At 40.6% G+C, this 27,020-nt stretch overlaps 1 protein-coding gene across 13 annotated transcripts in view; it reads left to right on the forward strand.

Moving 5' to 3' along the window:
- The window catches only part of LOC126407614 (AP-3 complex subunit beta-2), a 70,504-nt gene that overhangs the window by 21,596 nt on the left and 21,888 nt on the right, over positions 1-27,020 (forward strand). For 8 of the 13 annotated variants that reach the window (XR_007571806.1, XM_050072672.1, XM_050072678.1 and 5 more), the window contains exons 2-17: positions 5,275-5,350; positions 8,059-8,133; positions 8,433-8,528; positions 9,055-9,215; positions 9,627-9,693; positions 10,074-10,256; positions 13,568-13,759; positions 15,705-15,802; positions 18,500-18,554; positions 18,656-18,727; positions 19,754-19,816; positions 19,918-20,050; positions 20,358-20,467; positions 20,947-21,123; positions 22,689-22,875; positions 23,834-23,964. Coding sequence is in view for 12 of the 13 variants with exons in the window: in XM_050072672.1 (XP_049928629.1) it covers positions 5,275-5,350; positions 8,059-8,133; positions 8,433-8,528; positions 9,055-9,215; positions 9,627-9,693; positions 10,074-10,256; positions 13,568-13,759; positions 15,705-15,802; positions 18,500-18,554; positions 18,656-18,727; positions 19,754-19,816; positions 19,918-20,050; positions 20,358-20,467; positions 20,947-21,123; positions 22,689-22,875; positions 23,834-23,964 (1,876 nt within the window). In the remaining variant the exon portion in view is untranslated. Of the gene's footprint in view, positions 1-5,274; positions 5,351-8,058; positions 8,134-8,432; positions 8,529-9,054; positions 9,216-9,626; positions 9,694-10,073; positions 10,257-13,567; positions 13,760-15,704; positions 15,803-18,499; positions 18,555-18,655; positions 18,728-19,753; positions 19,817-19,917; positions 20,051-20,357; positions 20,468-20,946; positions 21,124-22,688; positions 22,876-23,833; positions 23,969-27,020 lie in introns of all 13 variants that reach the window. The other 5 variants (XM_050072674.1, XM_050072677.1, XM_050072667.1 and 2 more) reach the window with 2 other exon arrangements.

Genomic DNA, 27,020 nt, shown 5'->3' on the forward strand with positions numbered 1-27,020 from the left:
CACATGTGCAGTACAGTGCTGCGCTGCATGTGTAGGACACAGAGCTGCTTGATTGTGCCAGATTAGCATTTGTCTGCTAGTTTGTGTGTGAGGGGGATCACAACAGCTCTTGCTCCTTCCCTCCCTCGGCCTCTCTGTTGATGTGCATAAATAAGATTAACAGCCTAAATAAATAAAAATGTTTAAATCATTTTCCAGCACTAGATTCATTTGAAAGTCCAACAGATGGAAAACAAGTTTTTAACTCCCCCACAAAGATTTTTAATTGTTTCAAACTACACTGGATTTAGACCTACTTGATACTTTTATACTAGCGCTGGGCAATGTAGACCACAATAAGTTACCGCAGCAGCACACGTACAATACTGTGGGCCTTTTCCTCTGTAACTTTTAGCTGCGTCCAGTCGAGCCATGTTGCGCAGATTTGTGTTCCAGTCGAGCCATGTTGCACCGAATTGTGCTCCTTCTCCGGAATAGGTTCAAAAGCTGGGCTGCCCGAACTCAAGCCAGTAGCAGTGGCGTCTAGCCGACCGCAGCCAACACCCGACGCCCCGTCTCTCCCCCTCAAACAAGCCGTGTGTGTGTGTTGTGAGACTCTCCTCTCCTCTGTCTGCAGTAGTGTTGTGTCGTTCGCGAACAAATTGTTCAAAAGAATGAATCTCTTGAGTGAACGTACTGAACTGAATCACTTCCGGAACTGATTCGTTCATTTCTCAGTTCAGTTGAGCTCAGCAGTGAGCGTGCAAGCCGGGAGTGGGACTGCCAATTCGGTCCGTGCGAATGATGAATCACTCGCGAGTTGCGAGGCAGCGCGGGTACAGGGAGGGACTGCCTACTGCATGACAAATCACTCGGTGAATTAATCACTTGGTGAACAACGTAACCCCTATCCCTGAGTGATTCAAATCATTTCTTCTCAGCGATACACTTTCATAGGGACCGTTTTCTCTAAGCTAACGGCTAATGTAGCCAGGAGTCAAGCCACATGAGCACAATCACACACCTCCCCATTGTTTTAACAGACTTAGTTTCCAGATAAACTTTAAACGTTAGGCTGGCCAATAAGGAGACTCACCAGTGCAGGGCAGACGCAGCAGCAGCTCAACAGTGTATCAGTTCAGTGAGTCGGACTATGTAGTACACAGTCAGGGCTCCTCCTGCCAAGCACTGAACGATTCAGTGAACGAATCTTTTGAACGAATCTTTTTAATGAACTGATTCTAGTGATTCAGTAACATTTAAAGAACTGCTTTGTCCATCACTGGTCTGCAGGAGACCAGAGAGAAAGGTGTTTTTAGAAGTTCAGCTCTCAGTACTTTTCTAGCTTCTAACAAAATCTCTGTGGTTTGAAGTTTAGTTTCTCTCCTGCGTCCTGTTTTTACTTTACATATCTGCTTTATTTTACTGTTTATGTTCGCTATCCGCTGTATTAGAAGTTGTGTGAAGTTGCTGCTCGAAAACTCAACATTTCCTCATTTTGCTGCTTCATCATAAAAGTTTTTACATAACAAAATAACAGGAGACTTTTATTTTTAAGACTCTATAGGAATTAAAATATGTTTATTACCGAAATAGCGAAACGTTATTAGCGGCTTTTCTTGTTTTCAAACGCTTAGGCACTGCGCCTAATTCTTATCATGGTCAGGAAAACCTTGCTGTTTATTCTGACGTCATGTTGGCTAAAATGTCGGTGATATTCATTTGTGAACAAACAGACATGTAAACACTGCGGGCAATACCATACACTATACAACGTGATTATCATGACAGGCCTTGACACATTTATAGTGATGATGATTTATGTCCATTGTGTCCATAAAAAGGCAAACAAAATAAATTATTCACATATATCCAGATGGCTGTGCCCAGTGTGCGTCATATCTGCTGCAACATCATGTATATGTTACAAGATATTTCAGTGTGACTTGCATGTTTGGAGCAAGTCTTTGTTGTTATCTTACAGGCTCAACTTCTATAAATAGTCTGTGTGCAGTTGATATAAATTAAGGAGTGTAAATAAAATTATTATATGTGGCTGTTCAGGTACCAAAAATTGAATGTTCTTATCCTAAAATAAGGTGTCGCTTAAAGTCAGTATCCCTGAGTTCTTCTCTTTATTCCAACATGTAAAGATATAAAATGCATTACATTGTGTTTCATCTCAAAAGCTTCCAGACACTTAATGTCTATAACTGTAAATTCAAAGCTTTTCATGAACCAGAAAAAAACAAATTGTCATCTTGTGTTACTTGACAACAGAGCGCAGCAGAACAGATGTCATCAATCAGTATTTCAACATTCAATGAGGCCGGCGTCTTTATCTTGGCAGCTGTAGCACTGATCCTGTCGGCACTGTCGCTGTTTGCAGGTTCCTCCCGACAGGTATTGTGGAAACAGTCGGTCGTTGTTTCTGCTTGTTTGTGTTGCAGCAGGGTGGAGATGTCGGCTTAGAGAATCCTGCTTCTCGTGTGCAAGCTGAAACTGGTGTGTTCCCATCGTCTCTGACAGGGTGGAAGGATAAAGATGTTAACTGGGTTACAGTGTGTGGATAGAAAAGACAGCTATTAGGATCCTAAAATGGGAAAACAATACCAACATTTACTCTAGGTTATATGTTTTAATGTAGAAATTCATACCCTACTTTGAGACATATCTCAACAACTATAGGATGGATTGACATAACACTTTCTATAGATATCCACAGTGCCTTGAGGATGAATCATAATAACTTCAGTGATCCTTGACCTGCCAACAGCAGGTCAAAATCTGAATTTGTCCAACACCAATACTTTGGTTTATAACCACATCCTGCAAAACTAATAGCGCTCTCATAACCCTCTGTGTTTAGCAGTGCAATTATTATGCATAATTATTATGATGGATGACAGTTACCCCTTAATTCTAAATCAACATTCAAATGCTCAAAGCTTCATTTGTCTATGTACATTCATCCTGTTAAAACCTGGTATTTCTGCACAGTTGCAGATAGAGATTATTCATTCATTCATTTTCCATAACCTGGCACAGGGTCGTGGGGGTGCTGGAGCCTGTGCCAGCTGTCAGTGGGCAAGAGACGGTACACCCTGGACAGGTTGCCAGACTATCACAGGGCTGACACATAGGGTGCGTTTCAAATCACATACTTTTTCTTTTTACTTTTAGTAGGTACTGCAGCTGCCTTTAAAAAGTACGTACTTTTGCATGCAGTATGCACACAATCGGGACATACTACTGTCTCATAAACTTACGCCCTGACCCTTTTATATTCGTTACCTTGGAGATGTGACTTACCGAGTTTCACTGAGAGCTCTGCTGTTGTTACTTTGCAATGTGTGTAGTTTAACTTTGAAGTTATAACTGCACAGATTGTAGATTCTAACATACTTGTGACAGTGAAATTACATCTGCAGTTTTCTGTCATTGTTATTTTTATAGTTATGTCCTTTTGTTGTTTGTAATATTTATGATTATTTTGTTCACTTAAACAATTAATAGTCTTGTTATTAATATTCGACTGGTCATCAGTTGCTTGAATGCACTGTCATCCATCATTGCGAACCTCTGACAGCTGTCGATCAGCTGTCAAAAAGCTTTTATCTGTCTGCGGCTCAGCTGATGTGACGTATCGTCCGCTGTGCAGAGGATTGTGAGTCAGAATAGCCAGAAACGTGCTGGCTGGCAGACTGCAAAATCGGCCCGGATGTAGTAGAACATCCTGGTATTTTTGGTGTACTGCATTTGACATACTATGTATTAGGACATACTAAATCTTTCCCTCGCATACTATGTAGTATGGTAGTATGGGTACTGGAATGCACACATAGAGACAGACAACCATTCACGATCACATTCACACCTGTGGACACCAAGTAACCTGCATGTCTTTGAATTGTGAGAGCTGGAGAAACATGTAAACTCCACACAGAAGGTGGTCAGCAGTTGGTGGATTTAAACCCATAACCCTCTTGCTGTGAGGCAACTGTGCTCACCACTGCACCACCAGTTAGGCTGCAAGAATATTATGAGTTGGTACTTTTTGTAGAATTAGAGTGTTAACTGCGTAGGATTGTTTTTGACCCGTGTGATCCCATCATTTGCATTGTCATGCTCCAGAGCATTGTAAAGTCCAAAAGTCAGCATTTATTGGAAAAAAGATAAATATAATCATTTAAAAGAAATAATCAGACGTGTTTATCTAGAAGAATATTCTGCTTTAATCCATATTTGTTGGCGTTTAGCCTTCCAACATCAACATTTGCATTGCGGTCAAAATGCACTTGTATTAACAGGACGCTCCAAAGCTGCAATCTAATAGCACCATAAATTATATTTATTTGTTAAATAAAGTTGCTTTAATGAGAAAAATAAAGAATAACTCATTTCATCTGACAAACCACTTTATTCTAAATGAGGATTTTGTTTGATGATATTTTTCTTTTCGAGCTATGAAGTCATAAAATATGATGACAGACATTTGTAGCCTCATTTGAAAAACTTCATTAGAAGCTTCAAATGTGAAAAACAGGGACATTTGGTACAGCCCATCTGCAGCTCAATCTGACAGTTAATCAATTGATTGTCAGAAAATAGTGAAAAATGGCAAACATATTTCCTAAAGCTGAAGGTGACGTCTTCTAACTGATTGTTTCCCACAAAGATATTCAGTATATAATGATTTAAAGAAGAGAAAAATCCTCACATTTAGGGAGCTGGAACAAACACTGTTGTAAATTTGTGTTTGATAAATGATTTGAACAATTAATTGATAATCTGAATATTTGGTATTTAATTATTAAGTCAATCGACTAATCATTTCTGCATTCCCACAGTGGTAGTTATTGAGTTATCTAAATAATAAAGACTTGAGCTTCTGTGATACTAAAAGACCTCCTGGCTGATTTACAGTCGTGCTGGGTCACATCGTCTGATAGAGGAAAGTTTCTTCCCCCCGTTCCTGCAAAAATATCTGTGTAATTTCTCAGAGCAGTCAACATGTTTTAGGGATTATGTCACTTTCCAATTACCCCGCTTTTATGAGCTGCAGTTTCAAAGGTTTTCCACATTTTGCAGGGTGAGTTTCACACTTCAAAGAGAATCATTTCTGGGTCACACTTGCAGACTTGATAAATTTTGAGCATTGAATGGAAATCCTTAAACAGGTCTGTGCTTCTTGTTTGAGGCCTCGGTAATCAGACTTTGGCTGTTTCTGTGCTGCTAAAACAAATAAGCAAAATAAAAAGCCGTGAACTGATTTTCAGTGTTTTCCTCTTTTAGACATGACGACTTGAAGGAGATGCTGGACAGCAACAAAGACTCGCTGAAGCTGGAGGCAATGAAGCGCATCGTGGCTGTGAGTATAAATGTTTACTTTGGGATTTCACTGATCAGCAGGTACGGCTGCACGTTGACTGGAAGGACAAAGGCATGGAAAGTTGTCATTTGTACAACTCAGCATGCATCACTTTTAAACAGTCCCGACCACAGTACAGACCCAGAGCTTGTTCTGTGTACCAAACTTGATTTGCATCATTTCGAGTTTGGTTGGAGTTGGAGTCACCACAATATATGTTGGCATTGTGCATTTCTGCAAACCACAGATATGCTACATTTGTGTAAGACAAGACAGACAAGACAGTTTCAAGCCTGAAGAGGGAATAGAGAGTGGGGATGACATGCAGCAGGGGGGCATGGGCTGGAATCAAGCTTGCAGCTGCTGCGGCAAGGACATTGCCTTTGTACATTGGATGCCCACTGTACCCACTGAGCTACTGGGCGACCCACGCAGCAATTTTCTTGGTTAAAAACAACTAGACTTGCACTGATTAAAATTTTTTGGGCCGATACCGATTTCCGATTTGCAGAGTGTTTGGATGGCCGATTCCAATTTTGGCCGATTCCGATTTCATTTTTTTCAAACCACCTTACAGCACACAAGATATTGCAATATTTTCTATCTTTCCTATATAAGAACATTTTAACCAAGATACAACCAGCTTTTCAATAATCATCTCAAACAAACAAACAAAAACAGTGACACAGGTTAAGAAACATTTTCCTTTTTGCTCAAATATAACTTCAGGTACAGTATTAAAATAAATAAGTACAAAAGGCAAAGACATAAATAAAAACACAGATAAATAAAATAATAATTCTTGGTGTAGAGCATTTGTGGGTAATTTCTTGAATAGACAAAAAAGTAAAAATATCTCCTGTGGAAAATTCACACAGGTCTTCAGGACTCGCCCGCCAGTAAGTGCACGGTTGCGATTTTCTGCAAATGTTGGGCCGTTTTGCCGGCAAGCTGCGAGCGTTTAGACACACAGAGCCGGATTGGCAAGCTGATCCGAGTTTTCCGCCTCGTAGGGTAGACATATTGGCGCAACCTTTTTGGTTTAAACAGAACGAGGTGCCCTTCTGCCACAGGAGGGGCTGTTGAAGACTTGTGGGCATGAGGGGATGACGCCGCGCGTGCGAGCCACTGGCAGTGGACTAACAGGAAACAGCTGATAGCAAGAATTAACGAGCAGCTAGTAGCAAGAGGGAAACACAAACCTGACAGACACTGTAAAGATGAGCGACTGGGGAGACAAGAAATTGCGCGCCCTCCTTGCCCTCGCAAACGAAGAGGCCATTAACCGTCAGATGACGGGGATGATGATGGATGGGCCAACTTACGAGAGAATCGCAGAATTGTTTACGTCACATGCTGAGCTACACGTTTTGTTACTTTCTCACGCCCCCCATTGCCCCGAAAAAGGCACATTCTGTATGAACAAAAGTAGGTAGGCGGCATTTTGCCGCACTCCCCAATTTTGTTTTTAAACTGCCAATGCTGAAAGAAGACTGATTGGGCTTTCCTGCAAATTTGCACAATTCCTGTTTAAAAAGGGCTTATATCTCATGCAGCGATGTCTCTGTAAAAAGCATCCACATTTGTGACACTATCCCAGCTGGAAATGCAGCAGTTTCTTGGTAAAAATTAACAATTTTTTGTGACACTGTCTCAGCTAAAAATGCAGTGATGTCTTGATAAAAAACAACTGCTTTGTGGCACCATTCCAGCAGGAAATGCAGCAATGTCTCTGTAAAAAGCAACCACATTTGTGGCATTATCCTGGCTAGAAACGCAGCAAATTTCTTGGTAAAAATCAACTGTTTTTTGTGACACTACCTTGGCTGGAAACGCAGCGATGTCTTGACAAAAAAAACAACTGCTTTTGTGGAACTATCTCAGTTAGAAATGCAGCAATTTTCTTGATAGAAATCAACTGTTTTTCGTGACACTATACCAGCAAGAAACGCAGCGATTTCTCAGTGAAAAACGACTGCTAGGTGGCACTATTCTAGCTGGAAATGCAGGTATTTTTCTGTAAAAAGCAACCACTTTTGTGGCAACATCCCGGCTGGAAACGCAGCAATTTCTTGGTAAAAATCATCCGTTCTTCGTGACACTATCTCAGCTGGAAGTGCAGTGATGTCTTTGTAAAAAGCAACCACTTTTGTGGCAACATCCTGTCTGGAAATGCAGCAATTTCTTGGTAAAAATTAACTGGTTTTCGTGACACTATCTCAGCTGGAAACGCAGCAGTGTCTCAATAAAAACACAACCGCTTTTCATTGCACTATCGCAGCAGGAATTGCAGGGACAGGTTGCAAAAAAGCACCTGGTTTTGTGTGCCAACAGTGCCAACATTTACTTCTGGCGACTGGGCTGTGCCATCGTTCTGTACACACACTAAAACTGTATTTAAGATCCTGAGACTTAATATTCTTCAGTTATGAGACAAGGGCAGTTTTAGATGATATAACAGTGGTTGGAGATACAAACTGCGCAGTCAGCTGTTAAATATTCATATTTCATAATCTGAAGCTCCACACCCATCTCTTCCTCCCCACAGGACTGAGAAGATAGAAAGGAAGGAAAGCATGAAAAAAAAGGAGGCTGGAATAAAAAATAAAAAGTTGCACATTCTCTTAGAAATGATTGAAAAATGTCACCTTGTCAAATCCTCGCTGCTGATTTTCTGTTTTGCTTTCTGGTGTGTGTTTTCTCTGCAGATGATCGCCCGAGGTAAAAATGCATCAGATCTCTTCCCTGCTGTGGTGAAAAATGTGGCCTGCAAAAACATTGAGGTTTGTTATGAACTTGGCTTCATGTGTTTGTTGCTCGTTTTCTTCACTGTGTGTAGTTATATGTGGTAAAAAACGGTTTCTCTCTGCATTAAGGCTGTTTTTTGTTTAGCTTGTAATTTATGCATCAACTTATCACATTTTTAAAAGCCCTGGGGGGTTTGGCTTTATCTCACCTGAACAAAATTGCATTTTTTCTCTCCTCTTTGCTTCAGATTTATCTCAGTGGAAATAATTGAACTAATCTACATAATTTGGATGAAATCTGTTGCCTGTTTCCCCCCTACTGCTCCTCTCTACAGGTGAAGAAGCTGGTCTATGTTTACTTGGTGCGATATGCCGAGGAGCAGCAGGATCTCGCTCTGCTCTCCATTTCCACTTTTCAGCGAGGGCTGAAGGTACAGCAGCTTTCATAAGTGATGACATTTTATAACAGAAAGAAACATTTATCAAAACTTTGGGGACTGATGTTGTGATGAAATAAAGATTTACTCTATGTTTTTGGCCATGCTGACAGCTTGGCTCCATGGATAGCCAGTGCTGGTGTCACAGTCCTTCCACAATCAGACGGGGACTTGGGGCGGCAACCCTCTGGTTCCCAACCAAGTTGCTATAGACTTAAAACACCATTAAATAAAAACAAGCTATAATATACTTATACAGGTGTAGAATACAAGGATAAAGGTTACATTGCAGTGTAAGGAAAGAATAAATATTTGATTTAATAAAAGGCAGTGGCAAACAGAAAAGTCTTCATTCCTGGTCTAAAAGAGCTTAGTGTTACAGCAGACCTGCAATTTTCTGGGAATTTGTTCCAGATATGTGGTGCATAACATTTAACGTCGCTGAAGTACAGTTCTGTCTCTACAGACTCTTAGCAGATGACAGTATTGCTTTTGAAATTTTTGCTTTTTACTTTCGCAGGATCCGAACCAGCTGATCAGAGCCAGCGCTCTGCGAGTCCTCTCCAGCATCCGAGTCACCATCATCGTCCCCATAATGATGTTGGCCATCAAAGAGGCTGCCTCTGATATGTCTCCATACGTCAGGAAGACGGCTGCTCACGCAATTCCTAAACTCTACAGGTAATTTATATTTATACTCAGGCTCCTGAGTGTCTGTTCTGGGTGTAAAGGCAGTTAGGTAGATTTATTATTTCACTCATTAGTACTTATTAAATATGCTGTCTAGTTACAGATGAGGCTGCTTGAGCAGAGTCTTTATATCAAGGATTAAAAGAAGCATAAATAATACATAAGTTAGAAATCTGAATTTTTGAGCCTGCAGCATATTAGAGTCCTGATCCTCAGTTAGAGAACCACTATGCCAAAATCAAATTTTGTTATGACTTAGTGTCATTGAAAAATGTAAGTAAAAGGTAAATCCATCACTGCTCTGTCAGTAAAACCATTAGTAGCATCTTTTTTTTTATGATCAAATTATTGGTGACTTTTTTTCTCCAGCATGTGAATGATTTTATTCTCCTCTGCTCTCAGTTTGGATCCAGAACAAAAGGACCAGCTGATTGAAGTCATAGAGAAACTCCTCGCTGATAAAACCACGGTGGGTGTTTGCACCACTGATCCAGCATGTTTTCCACCACATTCATTATTTATTTATTTATTTATTCTTTAACAAATGGAAATAACAGTTTGATAAAGTGAACAAATTATGAAAACCAGCGTCTGTGCACAGTGACCAGATTGCATTCACTGCCTCAGTTGTTTCAAGGCTCATCATTTGTTTAACCAGTCTCCCTCTTCACCTGGCAGTTGTTGCATAAGATGTATTATAACGTCCACAAAAAGTTTATTGTTTAACTTAAAATGTAATTTGAGAGCGCATGGATCTCATTTTGTGCCTCAGTGATCCTCACAGACAACCTGTACCCTCCTGACATTTAAGAACATGATGGTAACATTACCACCTGTTGTGTGCTGCAGCTGGTGGCAGGAAGCGTTGTCATGGCTTTCGAGGAGGTGTGTCCGGAGCGCATTGACCTGATCCACAAGAACTACAGGAAGCTGTGTAACCTCCTGATCGACGTGGAGGAGTGGGGGCAGGTCGTCATCATCAACATGCTGACTCGCTACGCCAGGACCCAGTTCCTCAACCCAAACATGAATGTGAGTAAGAAACACACACAGAATCAGCACAGTCGTCCAAAAGTGATCAGTTTTTAGGGAAATATTAAAAATTAAGTATTTATTTATGATGTGGTGATAAAACTCATGTCAGACTTCTTATTCTGCCAGTTTGATGAGTTATCTAACAACTAGTGCATCAACCAGCAATCATTTTCATCAATGACGACTCTGGTGTATTTTGGTTTCTCTTTTTGATTGATTAATAATTAAGTTCATAAAATGACAAAAAATAGTGAAAAAAAATGCTCATTTCAATTTCTTATTGCTTATTTTGTTTGACTAACAGTCCAAAAAAACCCAAATATTTAAATTACATTGAAATAAACACAAAAAGCAGCGAAAACTTCCCATCTGTGAAGCTGGAACAAGTTATTTTTATGCCCTCATGCTGGTGTTAGCCTCGGCCAGAGGCATTATGTTTACAGGTTGCCCGTCCACATTCTTGTGAACGTGATAAGTCAAGAACACCTCGAGGGAATTTATTCAAATGTGGCTCATATGTCCACGTGGACTCAAGGATTTACTGATTTTGGTGGTCATAGGTTAAAGGTCAAGGCCACTATGACTCCGTCTGTCTCATTCTCATGAATGTGATATCTCCAAAACACCTTGAAGGAATTTCTTTAAATTTGGCACAAACATCTAGTGTTCATCTTATTTTATGAATGCCTTGAGAAAATTTCCTCAAATTTGGCACAAACGTTCACTTGGACTGAGTAATATACTGCCTAGAATTTGGTGGACAGAGGTCAGAGTTCAAGGTCACTTTGACCTGGTTTGTCGCATTCTTGTGAACATAATATCTGAAGAGCACCTGTAGGTAATTTCTTCAAATTCGGCACAAACATCTACTTGGACTCAACGATGAAGTCATTCGAAATTGGTGGTCAAAGGTCAGGGTCAGGGTGACCTTGTGTTCATCTTATTCCATGAATGCAATATTATAAGAAGGCCTTGAGGAAATTTCCTCAAATTTGGCATAAACGTTCACTTGGACTGGAGAATAAACTGATTAGAATTTGGTAGACAGAGTTCAAGGTCACGTTGACCTGATCCGTTGCATTCTTGAGAATGTGATATCCGAGGAACACCTGTAGGTAATTTCTTCAAATTTGGCACAAACATCTACTCGGTATCAATGATGAAGTCATGAGAATTTGGTGGTCAAAGGTCACTGTGACCTTGCCTTGATCTCTGACTAATGTTGTGATATCTAAAGAGGGCATGAAGAAACTTTCCTTAAAATTGGTACAAATGTTGACTTGGATTCAAGGATTTACTTATTAGTTTTTGGTGGTCATAGGTCAAAGATCAAGGTCACTGTGACCTCGTCTTTCTCAATCTCATGAACGTGGTATCTCAAGAACACCTTAAGGGAATTTCTTCAAATTTGGCACAAACATCCACTTTGACTCAAGAATGAACTGCGTATAATTTGGTGGTCAAAGGTCACTGTGACCTCACAAAACATGTTTTGGGCCATTACTCAGAAATTCCTTTGCTCATTCTGACAAAATCTCACACAAATGTCTAACAGGATATAATGATGAAGTGATGACATTTTGTATCCAGAAGGTCAAAGGTCAGCTTCACTGTGACATCATAATGTTCTGCAAAAACACTTTTCTGTCCATTATTCAGCATCATAACTCAGAAACAGAAGGGGACACATTTGGTCAGATACTGAACTGGTGATTCTAAATTTGGGTGTCCACCTTGAAACTGTGCTAATTGTATAGATCTTCTGTGCTGCCATGGGGAAGATGTGTGTGAAGCATCCATGTTTTCACAGACATGGATGTAAACTGCAAGAGAAACTTGACAGGTTCACGAAGGGCATACAACCACGGGGTGATCATTTCTAGTTTTGTTTAATTTTCCCTGCTAGTTAATCTTAAAGACGAATCCATTATCATATTTGTTAACTGTCTTTTTGTGGATTGACTAGTCAGTTAATCAGTGAATTATTTCAGCATCACAACCAACTCTTAGCAAATAAAGCTTTAATACTACTTTGCACTGTGCCACTGCTCGCACAATCATATTTACCATATCTTTTCCACTCCACTGTTTTACTACCATGTGTACCTTGTGCCATTTACAGACACACTGTGTACACTGTAGTATTTAAGTATATTTGATCACATAAAAGACCATTTGCTTTAATTGTTTAAAGGGCGGATCATCTGTTTTCTTTGCTGTGTTTTTCAAATGCAAACTCCCACTTAGCCGTAAGCAAAAAAGCAGTGACAAAGGTCACAGCGCTGATGCCCCTCCCTACCTCTCACCCTACGCACTTGCCATTTGCTGACAATGTCAGTTGAAGAGTGAGAAAAGTGTTAGCTTGGAGGTGGAACATGATGCTTTTTTTAGGATAATTTTTAGGATAATTTTTATTAGATGGGACAGGATGAGCTTGAAAGGGGGAGAGAAAGGGGACGACTTGCAGCAAAGGGCCAGAGGTCAGAACTGAAACCACAGCCACTGCAGCAAGGATATTGCCTTTGTACATGGGGTGCCCACTCTACCAGTTGAGCTACTGGGTGCCCTGAACATGTATTTTGACGCTTAAACATAGGAACTTCGACAAGTATTTGACTTTACAGGTTTGTGTACATCAGTAACACAATTGGAAAGCTACAGAAAAAAAATATATATAAAATATATAAAAATAATGGATCCGCCTTTTCATTCATTGTTGCATGTTACAGAAATCCATGCAAACTTAAAAAACTCTGAGGTTTACTGGCTGTGTGTCGTCAGCAACAATTAATTTGCAAGGAATTAATTGCAGGAACAGAATTAGTAGAGATTACTGTGCAACAAAAGCGTGTAGGTGCACAACTTTTATTCATGCGGTTCTGCCATTGTGACTGTGCAGAGGTACAAATTGAAACCATCCTGTCATTGTTTCTCCTCATTCACTGCTGCCAGCTTGGTGATTCTGTTTGTCTTAGTTTTATCAGTTTTTCAAGCCCACCTGTCGACTTATTTTCTGGACACGACCAGCGACAAATTGAGCCATTTTTCATACCGCGATGAACATTGTTGTTTTGGTAATTTCCAATGCATGTGGTGACAAATTGGTGGAACCATTTTTCACTGCATGTTTCTCTGACGCGAGGATGTCTAATGATGCTTCTCATACAGTGCTTTTTGAAGAGCAAATTACCATCTGGTGACTTCTAGAGACTTTTTAAGCAGCCAGTAACTTCTCTCAAAGCCAGAGAGATTTCTGTTTTGCACGATTTGTCCCTGAACGCACAGTTTAATCCTCACTGTCTCAGCAGGAGTCCCTACTGGAGGAGGGAAGCGACAAGACCTTCTACGGCTCAGATGAAGATGAGGACGAGGACGAGGAGGAGAAAGAAAAGAAGGCAGAGGCGACCACCATGGCCAAGAGGAAGCCGTATGTGATGGATCCAGACCACCGGCTGCTGCTGAGGAACACCAAGCCGCTCCTGCAGAGCCGCAACGCAGCTGTAAGACCACTGCCTCTGAATAATACACACACCTTACATCAGTATAATGGCCCATTAACTCTCCTCTTGAGGCAGTTGCCATGGTAGACATCATAATTGTTTCTCTCCAACGTTATCCCACGTTGAACATCAGGTCCGGTGATGTGAGCAGTCGAGGTCTTCAGATGCTCGACCTTCGCTCATGTTAACAAGCAGCTGAAGTGCCCTTGAGCACTTAATCAGATCTGACCTCTCACTCTGAAATGGGGACAATTTCCCAAAGGAAATTAATAAAGCATCGCACCACATTACTAACTGCTGTGGTCACCTTGGAAGGCCCGCTTTGTTCCGTGTTAGATGTTACAAAATTCCCTTGACACACATTATTCTGCCTTTGTTCTGCTGCAGTGGAGCTGTTTGCTTCAAGGCGGTTCAAGATTAACCCTGTTCCTCTGGCAACTAATGTGTTTCCTTATCTTACATGTAGTGTAGCAGACAGTCAGTGAGCTCTGTAATTGCGCTTTATGCAGCTTATTGTTTTGCACCTGCTAAGTAATTAATAAATGGTTCCTTAAATGGTTCCCTTTGCCCTGATGTCTTAAAGTAGTTATATTGTTGTGAGCCTGTTTGAAGCTCTCATTTTGTTTATTTTATTCTCTACTCAGTACCTGGAAGTAAGAAACTCCCACTGCAGGTGCTACCTAAAGCAGCTACGGCCAATATTAAAGAAGTATTTCACTGCTAGAAAGATAGTCTCCTCATAAAACTAGGCCGTCTGTGCAGTAGAAAGACACAAATACTTTTTGAAACTGGTGCTACATGACCAGAGAAATCAGAAAAACAGAGTTCAAGAGTTCAACACGATACTGCTTGGCACCGTGAATGGAGTATGCAATTTCTGCAGTAAGGAATTTTCATACCGTTGGAGAACTTCAAGCCTAAAATATCACCTCAACGCAAAGCAGCTAACCCGGTTGTCAAAGCTAGCACAGCCTCTGATGCTAGTGCTAACAGTCACCCTCATTAAGCCACACTCGACCAGGCGTTCAGACACAAAGTAATAGTAAGTCTACCTGTGACCGACTTACTAACTCTCTTGCAAAATGGATTGCAATGGACTGCAGACCACTTTGGGTGGTAGAGGACAGATTTAGATTAATTAATCACAGAGCATATAATAGTACAACTAGTTTTTACATGAAACTGCTCATAACAAGNGACAATTGTGTCCAAAATCCAGCAGCTTTACTACGACACATCTGCCAAAATTCATTTGAATTGAATTTTTAAAAATACTTTCACAGTAAAAAAAATGATGTACCCGATTAATTTAGATTAATTAATCACAGAGCATATAATAGTACAACTAGTTTTTACATGAAACTGCTCATAACAAGTTCTGAAGATTATCTTGAGTAACCGGGTCATGATTTCTGTAAAGAGATATTGCTGCTGAATTTTTCAAATTATTTTTTGGCTCTTTGAGCACCACAAACTGAGTGCCATCTAGTTCCATTATACTGGAGAGAAGGCAGACATCTCAATGGCTGATATGTCCAACACTCAGCTACTCTAAAACAATCTAGACTGATAAATAGCACTACAGGTAAGAGGGAAAATATATATTATTGATTTTGGGGTGAACTGTCTCTTTAAAAGCCCTAAAAAACACAACCCCTACTCTTGAATGCTTGAATGAGTCAGTGCCAAAAGAAATTTGGACCTTAGAGGCCAAAACATTGGCAGAATAAATCCATCACATTTTACATCTGCACTGCAACATACTGTATGGCGATGTAAGGCAGTGATGGTAATGGACTGCCATTTTGAAAATGAATGAATTCTCAATGGAGAACAAAGTTGAACACCCAGACAGATGATATAATACATGCAACTTTGTATTGTATTTTATATCGTGAGATTGGTGAAGATTTAACCCTCCATTTGTTTCCTCTGCATGTTCCAGGTGGTGATGGCTGTGGCCCAGCTGTATTTCCATCTTGCCCCTAAAGCAGAAGTTGGGGTGATCGCCAAGGCCCTGGTCCGTCTCCTAAGGAGTCACAGGTGAGTTAAAGTGTCTGTAATTTGAAATAAATCATCTGCTGTGATTGCTGTACCATAGATGTTGGCAGAAAATATTTTTGGAAGGGTAGTCAGACCAGCAGGAGCCGTCTCACAGTGTTATTGTGGCTGAAAATGGAGCTAAGGTTGAAAGTGACAGCTGCCTTTATGAGTCTCAGTCGAAAAGGAAAAAACAAAACAAAAAATACACAGCTGACTGTGATAAGAGGAAACTGTGAACTGAGCAAACTGGAAAACAGTGCGAGAACAAAACAAAAATGACAAGTGAGGGTAGTAAAATAAATCTGTGTAGCCCTGAAGCAGGAAGTGAAATTAAACAGGGAGCTCGGCGAGTCTGAGGTAAACATGAAGGCATAAACCATAAGGAGTGATGACGGCACGTAGCCGGCCTCTCGGCTGTAAGTCCTGCAAACTGTCAGCTTCTTATTGAACGAGTGCTCTTGTGGCTCTGCGTGTGCTGTAATGGGATCATCACTCAGTAGCGGCCGAACAGCAGCATCGCTCTGTGGGGGATTTATCAGAAACACGTTGCACCGTACGATAAGTTTCATTAGACTTTATTATCCGTATGGAGTCTCAGCTCTAATTACAACACCGGTTCACTACCTTTAAGAATGATGCCTAGATGTTCAACAGGAAGGACTTGTTTGTGTAGCATACCACCTGTAAACCTATCCAAATGAACATGTGCATAAATGCAGATGTCCTGCAGTTTGCATGGAGATCAAAAGTTTGCTTTTTTTAATTCAGTGTCTGTATTGAAAAAAAAACCAAAAAAAAAAACCCAACTATTACTTTTATTGAATTTTAATCTGAGGAATAAAACAAATTAAGATTCAGAATACTTATTGATTTGGGGTTTCTTTGTGTGTGGTACTGCCAGTGATTGTGGCTTTGTAGCCACATGTTTAACTGTGACTGACACTTCTGTATTCTTTTCTGCCAAGTAGGAGATATGATAGCTGGGAGTAACTTCACATATCTCAGACTAAGAATTACAGCTGAAAGGTTAAGATGAGAGGTATTTGTGAGGCTGCTGCTGCCTCACACAGAAAAGTTGAGCTACAACAACTAGTTAGCTTGTTTTTGCATCTATCTGGCAGCAGCATCTCTAATTCGTCGCTTAGCTAATATCATTTCCAATGAGTAACTCAGACAGGCTACATGTCAGCAAATCCAACAAACTCTGTTAATTTTGACAGCTATTTTAGATTTAGATGAAAATGCCTATTAGTTTCAGTCACATTTTAGTCATTTTTATTCTTCATAGTTTTAGTCTAGTTTTAGTCAACAAAATAAATTTTTAACATTTTAGTAACTTTTTTTTAATCTTTAAACTAATCCAGTGAGGTTAATTCATGTATTAGAAATTATTAATTTCATTAAGACACATTTTTTCTACAACTATAAATAATTTCTGCACACTTACAAACTGTCATTTCTCCATCAGAGTTTGACAGGTTTAAGGGCTGATTTACGAACACACACTTACTGCTCATCATTTGAAAAGCTCAACATCTCTATTTATGCTCTCAAAAACTTTGACACCACTAATAACTAATCTGAGACAATTAGGATTTGTCCCCAGGTTCATTGTAAACTCTGACTGATTGATCTCACTGTTAAAAGCAGAAAAATAACTTAATTAAAGCCTGAATTCTTTCTTAATCGGCAACATGACCGACTAAAAACTAAACTTCCACCTCTGTCAGAGAAAATTCAGAGTGTTCAGAGTGTTACTTACAGCACAGCTACACTCACAGATAACTGAGCCTCCTACCTGCCTGTCAAACAGTATCAAACCATAAACCTTACAGAGACAGTCCAGACTGAGGGGAGTCCTGCGGGGATCAGCTATGAAATCCAGCAGCTGGTGGCTGTTTGCTCCACTGCCATTCAACGGCTAACAGGTGGAGCTAGCTGCTAACAGCCATCTAACAAACTCCACAAATCCATTCAGCAGCTCCACCATCCACAGTCAGACACACACGGCTGATTATTTACTGCTGAATTACAGCTCACAACTCGCACTGATGGCTGATGCTGCTCTGGTGTGAGTGTTTTTGCTGGCTAGCTACACATCCTGGCGCAGACTATTTACTGGAGTTTACCAGCCTGTCACTCATGCAGCATTTGAAGATTATTACAAGCACAGCTGTTCACAGCTTTCAGTGTCTGATAATCCATCACTAACATTTTCGTCACGTCTCGTCAAAGAAAATAAAACAGATTTTGTCTTAGTTTTTGTTATTGAAATCTATTTTTAGCTCGTCATCGTCTCATTTTCATCATGGAAAAAAGGTTGTTGACAAAAAATTTCATCAAAGAAATTAACACTGAACAAACTGCCAATTTAGTGCAACATATTGGTATCTTTTGTTAGCCAGTTGAAAAATTTGATGTATTATTAACAAGACAGTGAGAGTTGTAGTGCCCAGATACGTTAGTGAGCTGACGACATCTTAAGTATTTGTCTTTAAATGAAGCTTTCCCATTCTTTATATTCAAAGAAATATTACCACTGTGGTTAAAAGCTGTGGACCTCCAATATGGCTGCAGTGTCTTAGGATAAGTAGGCAGGGAAGGACAGGAGAGAAAAGGGGACTGACATTTTATTAAATACATCTGTTTCTATCCTGCTCATTTTCCTACATCGATCTCTCCTGTTTCTGTCTCCAGTGAGGTCCAGTATGTCGTACTTCAGAACGTGGCAACAATGACGATTAAGAGAAGGGTGAGCTTCACCTGTTGGTACCTTCTGGTTGTTTCTCTGTGGATAATGAAATTATAAAATTCAGTGATTTTTTTTTTCTTCCTGTTCTTTGTGTTTCACAGGGAATGTTTGAACCGTACCTGAAGAGTTTCTACATCCGCTCCACAGACCCGACCCAGATAAAAGTCCTCAAGGTTCTTTTCTTTCCTATTCTATTTTATTGCTTTAGTCAGAATTATGCTGCTATCTGTTTTCTCTGTAATCCTCATGCTGGATCAGTGGAAGACTTTTAAGGCCCAAATGCACTGAGTGATAATTGACGCGCTTCATTTGATGCTCCTATGGTGCACAGCAGGCATAAAATATCAACACCTCTGAACCAGCAGTATAACAAGTTTGGAGTAGAGGCGTCAAAGCAGTTTGAGCATCTTAAAGCCCTTTGGGTGCGTGTTTTGCTGTTGAAAACAAAAGCTGTACTTCAAAACACATGCGTTAGATGCTTTCAGTGCATTTGGGCCTTGAGGCGTGATACTTTAATATACAGCATATTTGCAGCCAGCATCTTTTGCCTGTCCACAATCATCTTAAAGGGATAGTGCACCCAAAAATGAAAATTCAGCCATTATCTACTCACCCATATGCCGAGGGAGGCTCAGGTGGAGGTTTTAGAGTCCTCACATACCTTGCGGAGATCCCAGGGGAGAGGAGGTAGCAACACAACTCCACCTAATGGAGGCTGACGGCGCCCCAGATTCAAACGTCCAAAACCACATAATTGAAACCAAAAAATATCTCCATACTGCTCGTCTGTAGTGATCCAAGTGTCCTGAAGCCCCGACATAAAAAGTTGTTTGGAAAAACATCATTTGAACTCTGTTTTTAGCCACACACATGAATGCGGTGCCCATGTCTCACGGTCACGGCATATGGGTGAGTAGATAATGGCTGAATTTTCATTTTTGGGCGCACTATCCCTTTAAACCCACTTACGCTGAGTTAACGAATCAACTCCTATTAATTGGAGTGAAACAGTTTCTAAGATGAGAACATGAATGTGAAAAAAGTACAATTTTACCAGTGAAATCACAGTCTTTGGTGCAGGTTCCAGTAAAATCTTGTTAAAGGAAAAAGCTACACAGTAATTACAGTAAACATTGTTTGTATTTCACTTTTAAACTGTGTTTGCAGTGTTCAAAAAGGTTTTTTTCTGTGTATCGCAGCTGGAGGTTCTCACCAATCTGGCCAATGAGACGAACATTTCCACCATCCTCAGAGAGTTTCAGGTACGGTGAAACGCTCTGTGAAGAGAGAATTTTCTCTTTAATCAGGATTCATCATCTTCTTTTCTGTAATATTGTACTGAGTGAACACTTATTTCTGGCAGACGTACATTAAAAGCATGGATAAAGACTTTGTGGCCGCCACGATCCAAGCCATCGGCCGCTGTGCTACTAATATCGGTGAGGTGAGGGACACGTGTCTGAACGGCCTGGTGCAGCTGCTGTCCAACCGAGACGGTGAGTCTGTTTATGTGACACTTGAGACACATATAAAGAGTAGAATGAATAAATTGTTGTGGCAGACAGTATCGGAAATCAGGTCAATATGATAATTTAATCAAGCTTTTTCATTTGCGTTTGTAAATTATGAAATATACTTTACCTCAGTGGAAAAGAAGCAGCAGAAGATACATTTTAGACAGCCTGTTACCTTAAGTGAGTAAGGGAATGAATTTAAATTTTAATACCTCATTCTAGGATGATGATAAGGGAAAACATATTGAGTGTTCATTCATGACTTATGACTCCTCCTCCTGTTGCACAGAGCTGGTTGTAGCTGAGTCTGTGGTGGTTATTAAGAAGCTGCTGCAGATGCAACCAGAGAAGCACAGTGACATCATAAAGCACATGGCGAAACTAACAGACAACATCCAGGTGAGCGTCTCATTTACAAACTGAAACCAGAAGCTTTAGGGGGTGATCACACAGAAATTAGACGCAAGAGACGCGGACGCTTCAAAGACGCTAGAAGCGCTTATTCAATTCAGTCAGCTACTGAAAAAAGTTGAAAATATTTTAACTTTTCAGCGTCTACGCGCATTTTTAGACGAGCGTCTAAAAAGAAGCATCTAAAAAGACGCCAGAAAAATGCCCGTCTAAAAAGACGCTTGAACGGCGGTCAGACGCGCTGTATCATAGGAAAACAATGGTTTTACTGGCGTCGCGTTTCTAGCGTTTCATCTCGGTGTGATCGCTCCCTTAATGTCAGAGTTTTACCTCCTGTTTTAAAGTATTCTTTTGGATTTTAACTTTACATTTAAAAGCTCCTGGGTTGTGGTATTAAAACAAGCTTGCCAAATGGGGGTTTATCCTGACAAAACCCAACCATTTGATTTGATTGTAATTGTTCTCAGGTGCCGATGGCGCGGGCCAGCATCTTGTGGCTGATTGGAGAATATTGTGAGCATGTACCAAAGATTGCCCCAGATGTCCTGAGGAAGATGGCTAAGTCGTTCACCTGTGAAGAGGACATTGTCAAGTTACAAATCATCAATTTGGCTGCCAAGCTTTATCTCACCAACTCTAAACAGGTATGAATGGTGTTTTCTGTGATTAGAGCGTAAAACTTTAACTTGTCAACAGTGTGTGCAGTGCCACCAAGCTTCAGTGTCGAAACATCACTGAAGCAAAAAGATGTTGGTTAGTTTTTGAATTTGTGGTGAGAACGTGTTCCTTCCTCGACCTGAACCAACTGCAGTCACATGACACATTGTTTGGGTTAAACATGAGCATGTTACAGTCCTGGAGGATTATTAATGTGCACCTCCTCCTGTACTGCCTTAATATGCACATTCAATGCATCAAAACATTGTTTTCTAGTTGGAGCGTTTTCAAACTGTATGGTTTGACTAAAATGAACAATGACAGCAATATAGTCCACGATGAGCAGCGCTAAAATCAACCTGCATAGTTGTCCCTCCATTGTGACATTAGAAAGTGTCACATTTATCTTGCAAGTGTACTCTTCTTCAACGTTTGGTTTACTTCCTGGATTTTTCCCACATGGAAATTCTGACCAATCAAGAGCAGCTTTCTCACACAAGGCATTTGATCTGGTCCGCTTGTAAATGCTGCCGTGAGAACATGAACCAACTCTAGGCAATTATAGAACTTATTAACAAAATGAGTCCCTCTAGGTCTGAAAGCAGCCTAAAAGTAAAATGTTTACATCTGAATTTTAGTGACGTAAAAGTATAATGTAGCAGAAAATTGAATTAGTTGAATTAGGTACCTCAAAATTGTACTTCAGTACAGTGCTTGAGTAAATGTACTTTCCACCACTGCCACTTACTACTTGTAGATACATAGTAAGCATCTTACAACTCTCTAATTTGTCCTAGTAACGTTCTCTCTTCCCTCTCCAAAAACAGTTTAATAACAACAGTAATAAAATTATCAAGCCAAGAAACACAAGTTTTATTTCAGTTTTCATTTTAATTCATAGTTTCACACATAAATCTATTTCAATTTCTGTTTCATGCAGTTGGAAAGTGACGTTGGCAGCACTACAGTGAAACCAGACTGATGGTTCAGCACCACAGAAAGAAGAGATTCTGTGTTGCCAAATCCATGAGAGTCTGTTGCTGAGACGGAGATGTGTCTCAAACTAAATTAATTTTCTCCTGATTTGTCTTTCTGAAAAATGCAGTTTTAGTGTCAGAATGTTTGAAAGATATGTGGCTTGTGAAAACTGGGTCCAGTATTTACTTCTGTGACTATACCGCAGAGAATTGGTCATAATACTTACTCACGTTCACTTGTCTTATTAGAATGAAAAGACTCAGGGCCACGGCTAGTCTCCTAAAGGGGCGGGGCAGTGGTGAAACCCACGTGACACAGATACAGGAAATTAATCTAAAGTGCGCTGTCTTAGTTGATCAATGGTCCCTGACACTGCTAACTACCCAGAACACCATAGCAACCACCTAGCAACCCTTTAATTCACTCTAGCAACTACCTAGCAACATCCAAAAATCTTGAGAGACGACAGCAACCACCTAGTGACACTATCAACCACTTACCTGATGCAATGTTTTGATATAATTGTTTATATGATCCTCATCTGACATGTCCTTTATATTCCGTCTTCTCACAGACCAAACTGTTGACGCAGTACGTTCTCAATTTGGCCAAGTACGACCAGAACTATGACATCCGTGATCGGGCACGCTTCATCCGCCAGCTCATCGTGCCCACCGAGAAGAGTGGAGCTCTCAGCAAGTACGCTAAGAAACTGTTCCTCGCCCTCAAGCCTGCACCGGTGCTCGAGTCTCCATTTAAAGGTACGGAAGCTGTTTACATAAAGCTTTGAGAGAGTTGAAAGCTAACACAGTCCCAAATTGTTAAGATAACCAAGAACACTGAAACAAAGATTACTCAGATATGTGCTCTGATCAGCGAGGAGGGTTTTTATCTGGTTCTTGATCTTTTATTTTCGATTTTCTTGACATTTCTATTAAGAAATTGACAACTTTTGTAATATCCTTTAGGACTTACATTTGGGGCTCGTATCTCCTAATGAAATTCAAGTTTAAGAGTCTCTACTAACCATTAAAACTAGATTAAGTATTCATGTAATAACAAGTTATGTCATCGCCAGCACTGGTCTAGTGTAGAGGTTTTCAAACTGTACTGGGACAGAGTGCATATAACCAAGTGGTTATATGTGATATACCCGTTATATATTTTGGGCGGGGCAACACAATGGTTTGAGTTGAAGGTGTGAGAAAGAATAGTATCAGTAACATTGTTAACACTGTGCTATATTACAGAGAAATACAAAACCGTACTAATGAACCTTCATTAATATAGGCCTATATTTTATCTACAAGTGCACGACACACACTGAGCGAGCCGCCTGTTAATGACGCTGTGGGCTAATGGGCATGTAGCTACTTCCATGTTTCAGATGATACGTCATGTTTGTAGTCGACCAATGAAGATGAGTTTACATGTCACCTTGGGTTCGTCCTTCACCTTCTCAAAATGATCCCACACTTTGGATTTCCTGCCCGACATGTTATTAACTAGCCTGTGGAATAACCGCAGCTAACTTAGTGACTCCATGGCCACATTGTACTTACTGGTTGCATCTTTGGTGTAGAAACATAAATGCCTTATTGGCCGCTGGGCTGTACGTCTCTACAAATATTAACCAATGAAAATAAACCAAATCCATGCTTTACAAATTTGAAATTTTACAAGTCATCCTGGATTTTTTTTTTTCTTGTGCTTCTGCAGATCGAGACCACTTCCAGTTGGGTTCATTGTCCCACTTGCTGAATGCCAAGGCTGGCGGCTACCAGGAGTTGCCTGACTGGCCTGAAGCCGCCCCAGACCCCTCCGTGCGCAACGTGGAGGTGAAGGATTCTGTGCGTGCAGTGGGAACAGTAATATACAGAGACACAGGGGCCTCCTGGGGTCCCCAAAAAGTGGAGGGGAGTGAGGGTTGCTCCCGCCCCAGAGCAGTGCCTCAGAGGGGCTGGACCGAGTCACCAGAGCTTCACATCCAATATAACATTAACTCCAATATAACACTGATTCCTCTGTCACTAGCCATCTCTCATCCACTTACAGCTCATTAACAGCTCATCTGTAACATGCGTCTTTTTTGGCCCCCATCTGTGTCCAAATGGATGCTGCTTAACAACTCCCTACCTCCATGGAGGAGAATGAGTCACACAGGAGAAAAGAGGATTATAGCTTCTATTTAAAAACTTCTGATTCACTATGAAAACACAACTCCTCGCCCTCTCTGCTGCACTTGCTTCTGTTCGGCAGCAGCGTACTCGCCCCGTCCGGGTGATTTCTCACCGATGTTTGAGCCAATAGCACATGTGATATAGAAGGGAGCCGATTTGGGAGCTACAACCAAATTTGTCCCTACAAATCAGTGTCAACAGCAGTAAACCACCTCCTGCTGTCTGTGCTATAGGTCGACCTGAGGGGGGATATTAAGACACCTAATATTTCTGCACAGATGCAGCTCATACTTCATATTATGCATCAATTTTGGCCTAATTATTCCCCAAATTCTTTAGTAGGAACACAGGCTATACTCATCAGGACTGAACAAACTCTTATTTGATATCAGTGTGTTTGTGGAGCATCATCCCAACTCACCACAGTCCCTCCTCCTCTTCTCCATCCCATTCACTCCATGTGCCATCGGGTCATAACCAACAATGTGATTTAAACTGAAGACATGAAATCAAAACTTGAGCGTGTCACCTCTTGCTCAAAATCAAGGCTCATATAACTTGATTTTAAATTTCAGGAGTGACCTCAAGGCTTGATTTTGTCGTCATATTCGTGAATTATTCTGATTATAGTGACGTTTTTTTCTCCTTCACAGCTCAGTGTTCCATACTCAGTGTTAAATTGTCATTTAGTTGTGATGCAGAGTTCAAGATGAGGCCACAGGTGCATCGAGGTTTATTTTGATCTGACTGGTGGAGCATAAGGGACCATACAGGAAGTTCAGTATGTTTTAGCTAAATAAGTTGCATTACTGTTGACCGTTTTCCACAATATTTAATTCACTTCTAAACTGATTCCCGACCTTCCAGGCAGATATTATGTCCTGAAACATGCTTGAGATAGCTGATCCATCACAGTGAACGATTACGACTTTACATAATGCGATAACGCAGCTGTGAGCAGGCACTGTTTTGAGAAGCTCCGACATCTGATTGATTTTCTGACAACATGCCTCATAACTGCAGCTCGGTTTGAAATGCCATACCCCAGTTTTACCTCTCTTATTGTGGTCTGGCAGGGATCAAATCACATCAGCCTCTGACGTCAATTTAAGGTCCTGCAGATGATGACTGATGCCTCACACGTCAACATGAACCCTCTCTGCACCTAACTAGGGAAACTCATACCTCTCTCTCTTTCCACCAGTTTCCAGAAGAACTGTCACAATCAAGGATGTTTCATCAACAGGGTTGGGCAAGTTACTCTGAAAATGTAATATATTACATCTTTCATTTGAAAGTAATCAATTACTTTACAATTTTACTCTCTTTTTAGAGTAAGACGTTACTGTCACCAAAAATGACCTCAGAAGAGCTAATGTTCATTTTAAATGGATGAGGGTCATGTTGTTTCACAGCAGATAATCAAAGCACAGAAGCTTTTATTACAGTTCATTTCAGATCCAGTGCTGCAGATCTGACCCATTCATGCATTCACATACAGTGGTTACCACTGTGTATTAATATCCCTGCTTATATTAATAATAGCGTGATAATACAGAACAATTAAATATCCTTGGACACATGGAGGTTCACAGAGGATCATAGTCTGATAATTATGAGATATGGATAAATATTTGTGGGCCTATGATATGAAACACAACAAACAAATATTGAGGTCAGCACAACGAACGGAATGGCGTGCGATTAGGTCACTATGACGATAAACCAGTTTATTTTTGGTCGAAATACTTTGAGCGGTTCAAAATTAATTACAGGAACCAGAAGAGAACAGAAAGGATATCACTATGGTAAAAATGTGGTAGCTGTTCATTCACTAGTAAAGACCATGCCAAAACAATATGTCGTTTAAAGGTTTAATAGTAACTCAGGAGGTGTTAGTTGTTGACTGGTGAATGGATGTAAGTGGGGAGTGAAGGTAGAAGAGGGATGTCTTCTGTTACTTTGATCTGGGAGGATGTACTGGAGATCGGGCAGAGGGAGACTCAGTGTGGGGGTACTGTCTCAGGCGATTCTCCCACCCGAGTTGATCACAGGATGAAGGAATGTTGGTAGGGATGAGGTAGGGAGGATGATGGATGAAGGGAAAGGGAGGGTGGGTCGAGAAATCTGAGACAAACAGAGCAGGATGGGTTGACCAGGTATAAGTTGCCTTGGCAGGTCATCAGAGATGTGGTTGAGGCGTCGCCCTGCTCCCGAACCTTAACAAATCAACTTCATTTAAAAATCCTCTGAATTACCAACCTAAATTAAATGATTATAGTCATTGCAATTCCAAAATTATGTTTCAGTTAATCATTCTGACATTTAGTTTGAATAGATATTGGATTTGGGTGTTTGGAGAGGCATTGATTTATGTCTTTGCTGTAATAGGTCCTCCAGGTCAGGATCAATCGATTCTCGCAGGTGTTTTTCAGACTTTAATCTTGTTTCTAAAATCAACATTTAGTCTGGATTAAAGACCAACATAGGCTCCTGCTGCAGCCCCTTAAAATATTGTTGGAAATCCTATTGATTGCACCATAAAGGAGAGTTTTCAGAGTAGTCCCTGCTGCAGTTACCATGTGATAATAGTGTGATTTGTTTATTGTGATGAATCAGTCCATCTACCACAGACCTGTGGGTTTGTTTACCACAGTGCTCTTGCAGTTGCCAGGGGATACAGATTTTAATTTGGTCAAATGTCCCACCATCAGCTGAACCACCTG

The sequence above is a fragment of the Epinephelus moara genome, chromosome 20 (genome assembly GCF_006386435.1).
Source record: "Epinephelus moara isolate mb chromosome 20, YSFRI_EMoa_1.0, whole genome shotgun sequence".
NCBI classification, from domain to species: domain Eukaryota; kingdom Metazoa; phylum Chordata; class Actinopteri; order Perciformes; family Serranidae; genus Epinephelus; species Epinephelus moara.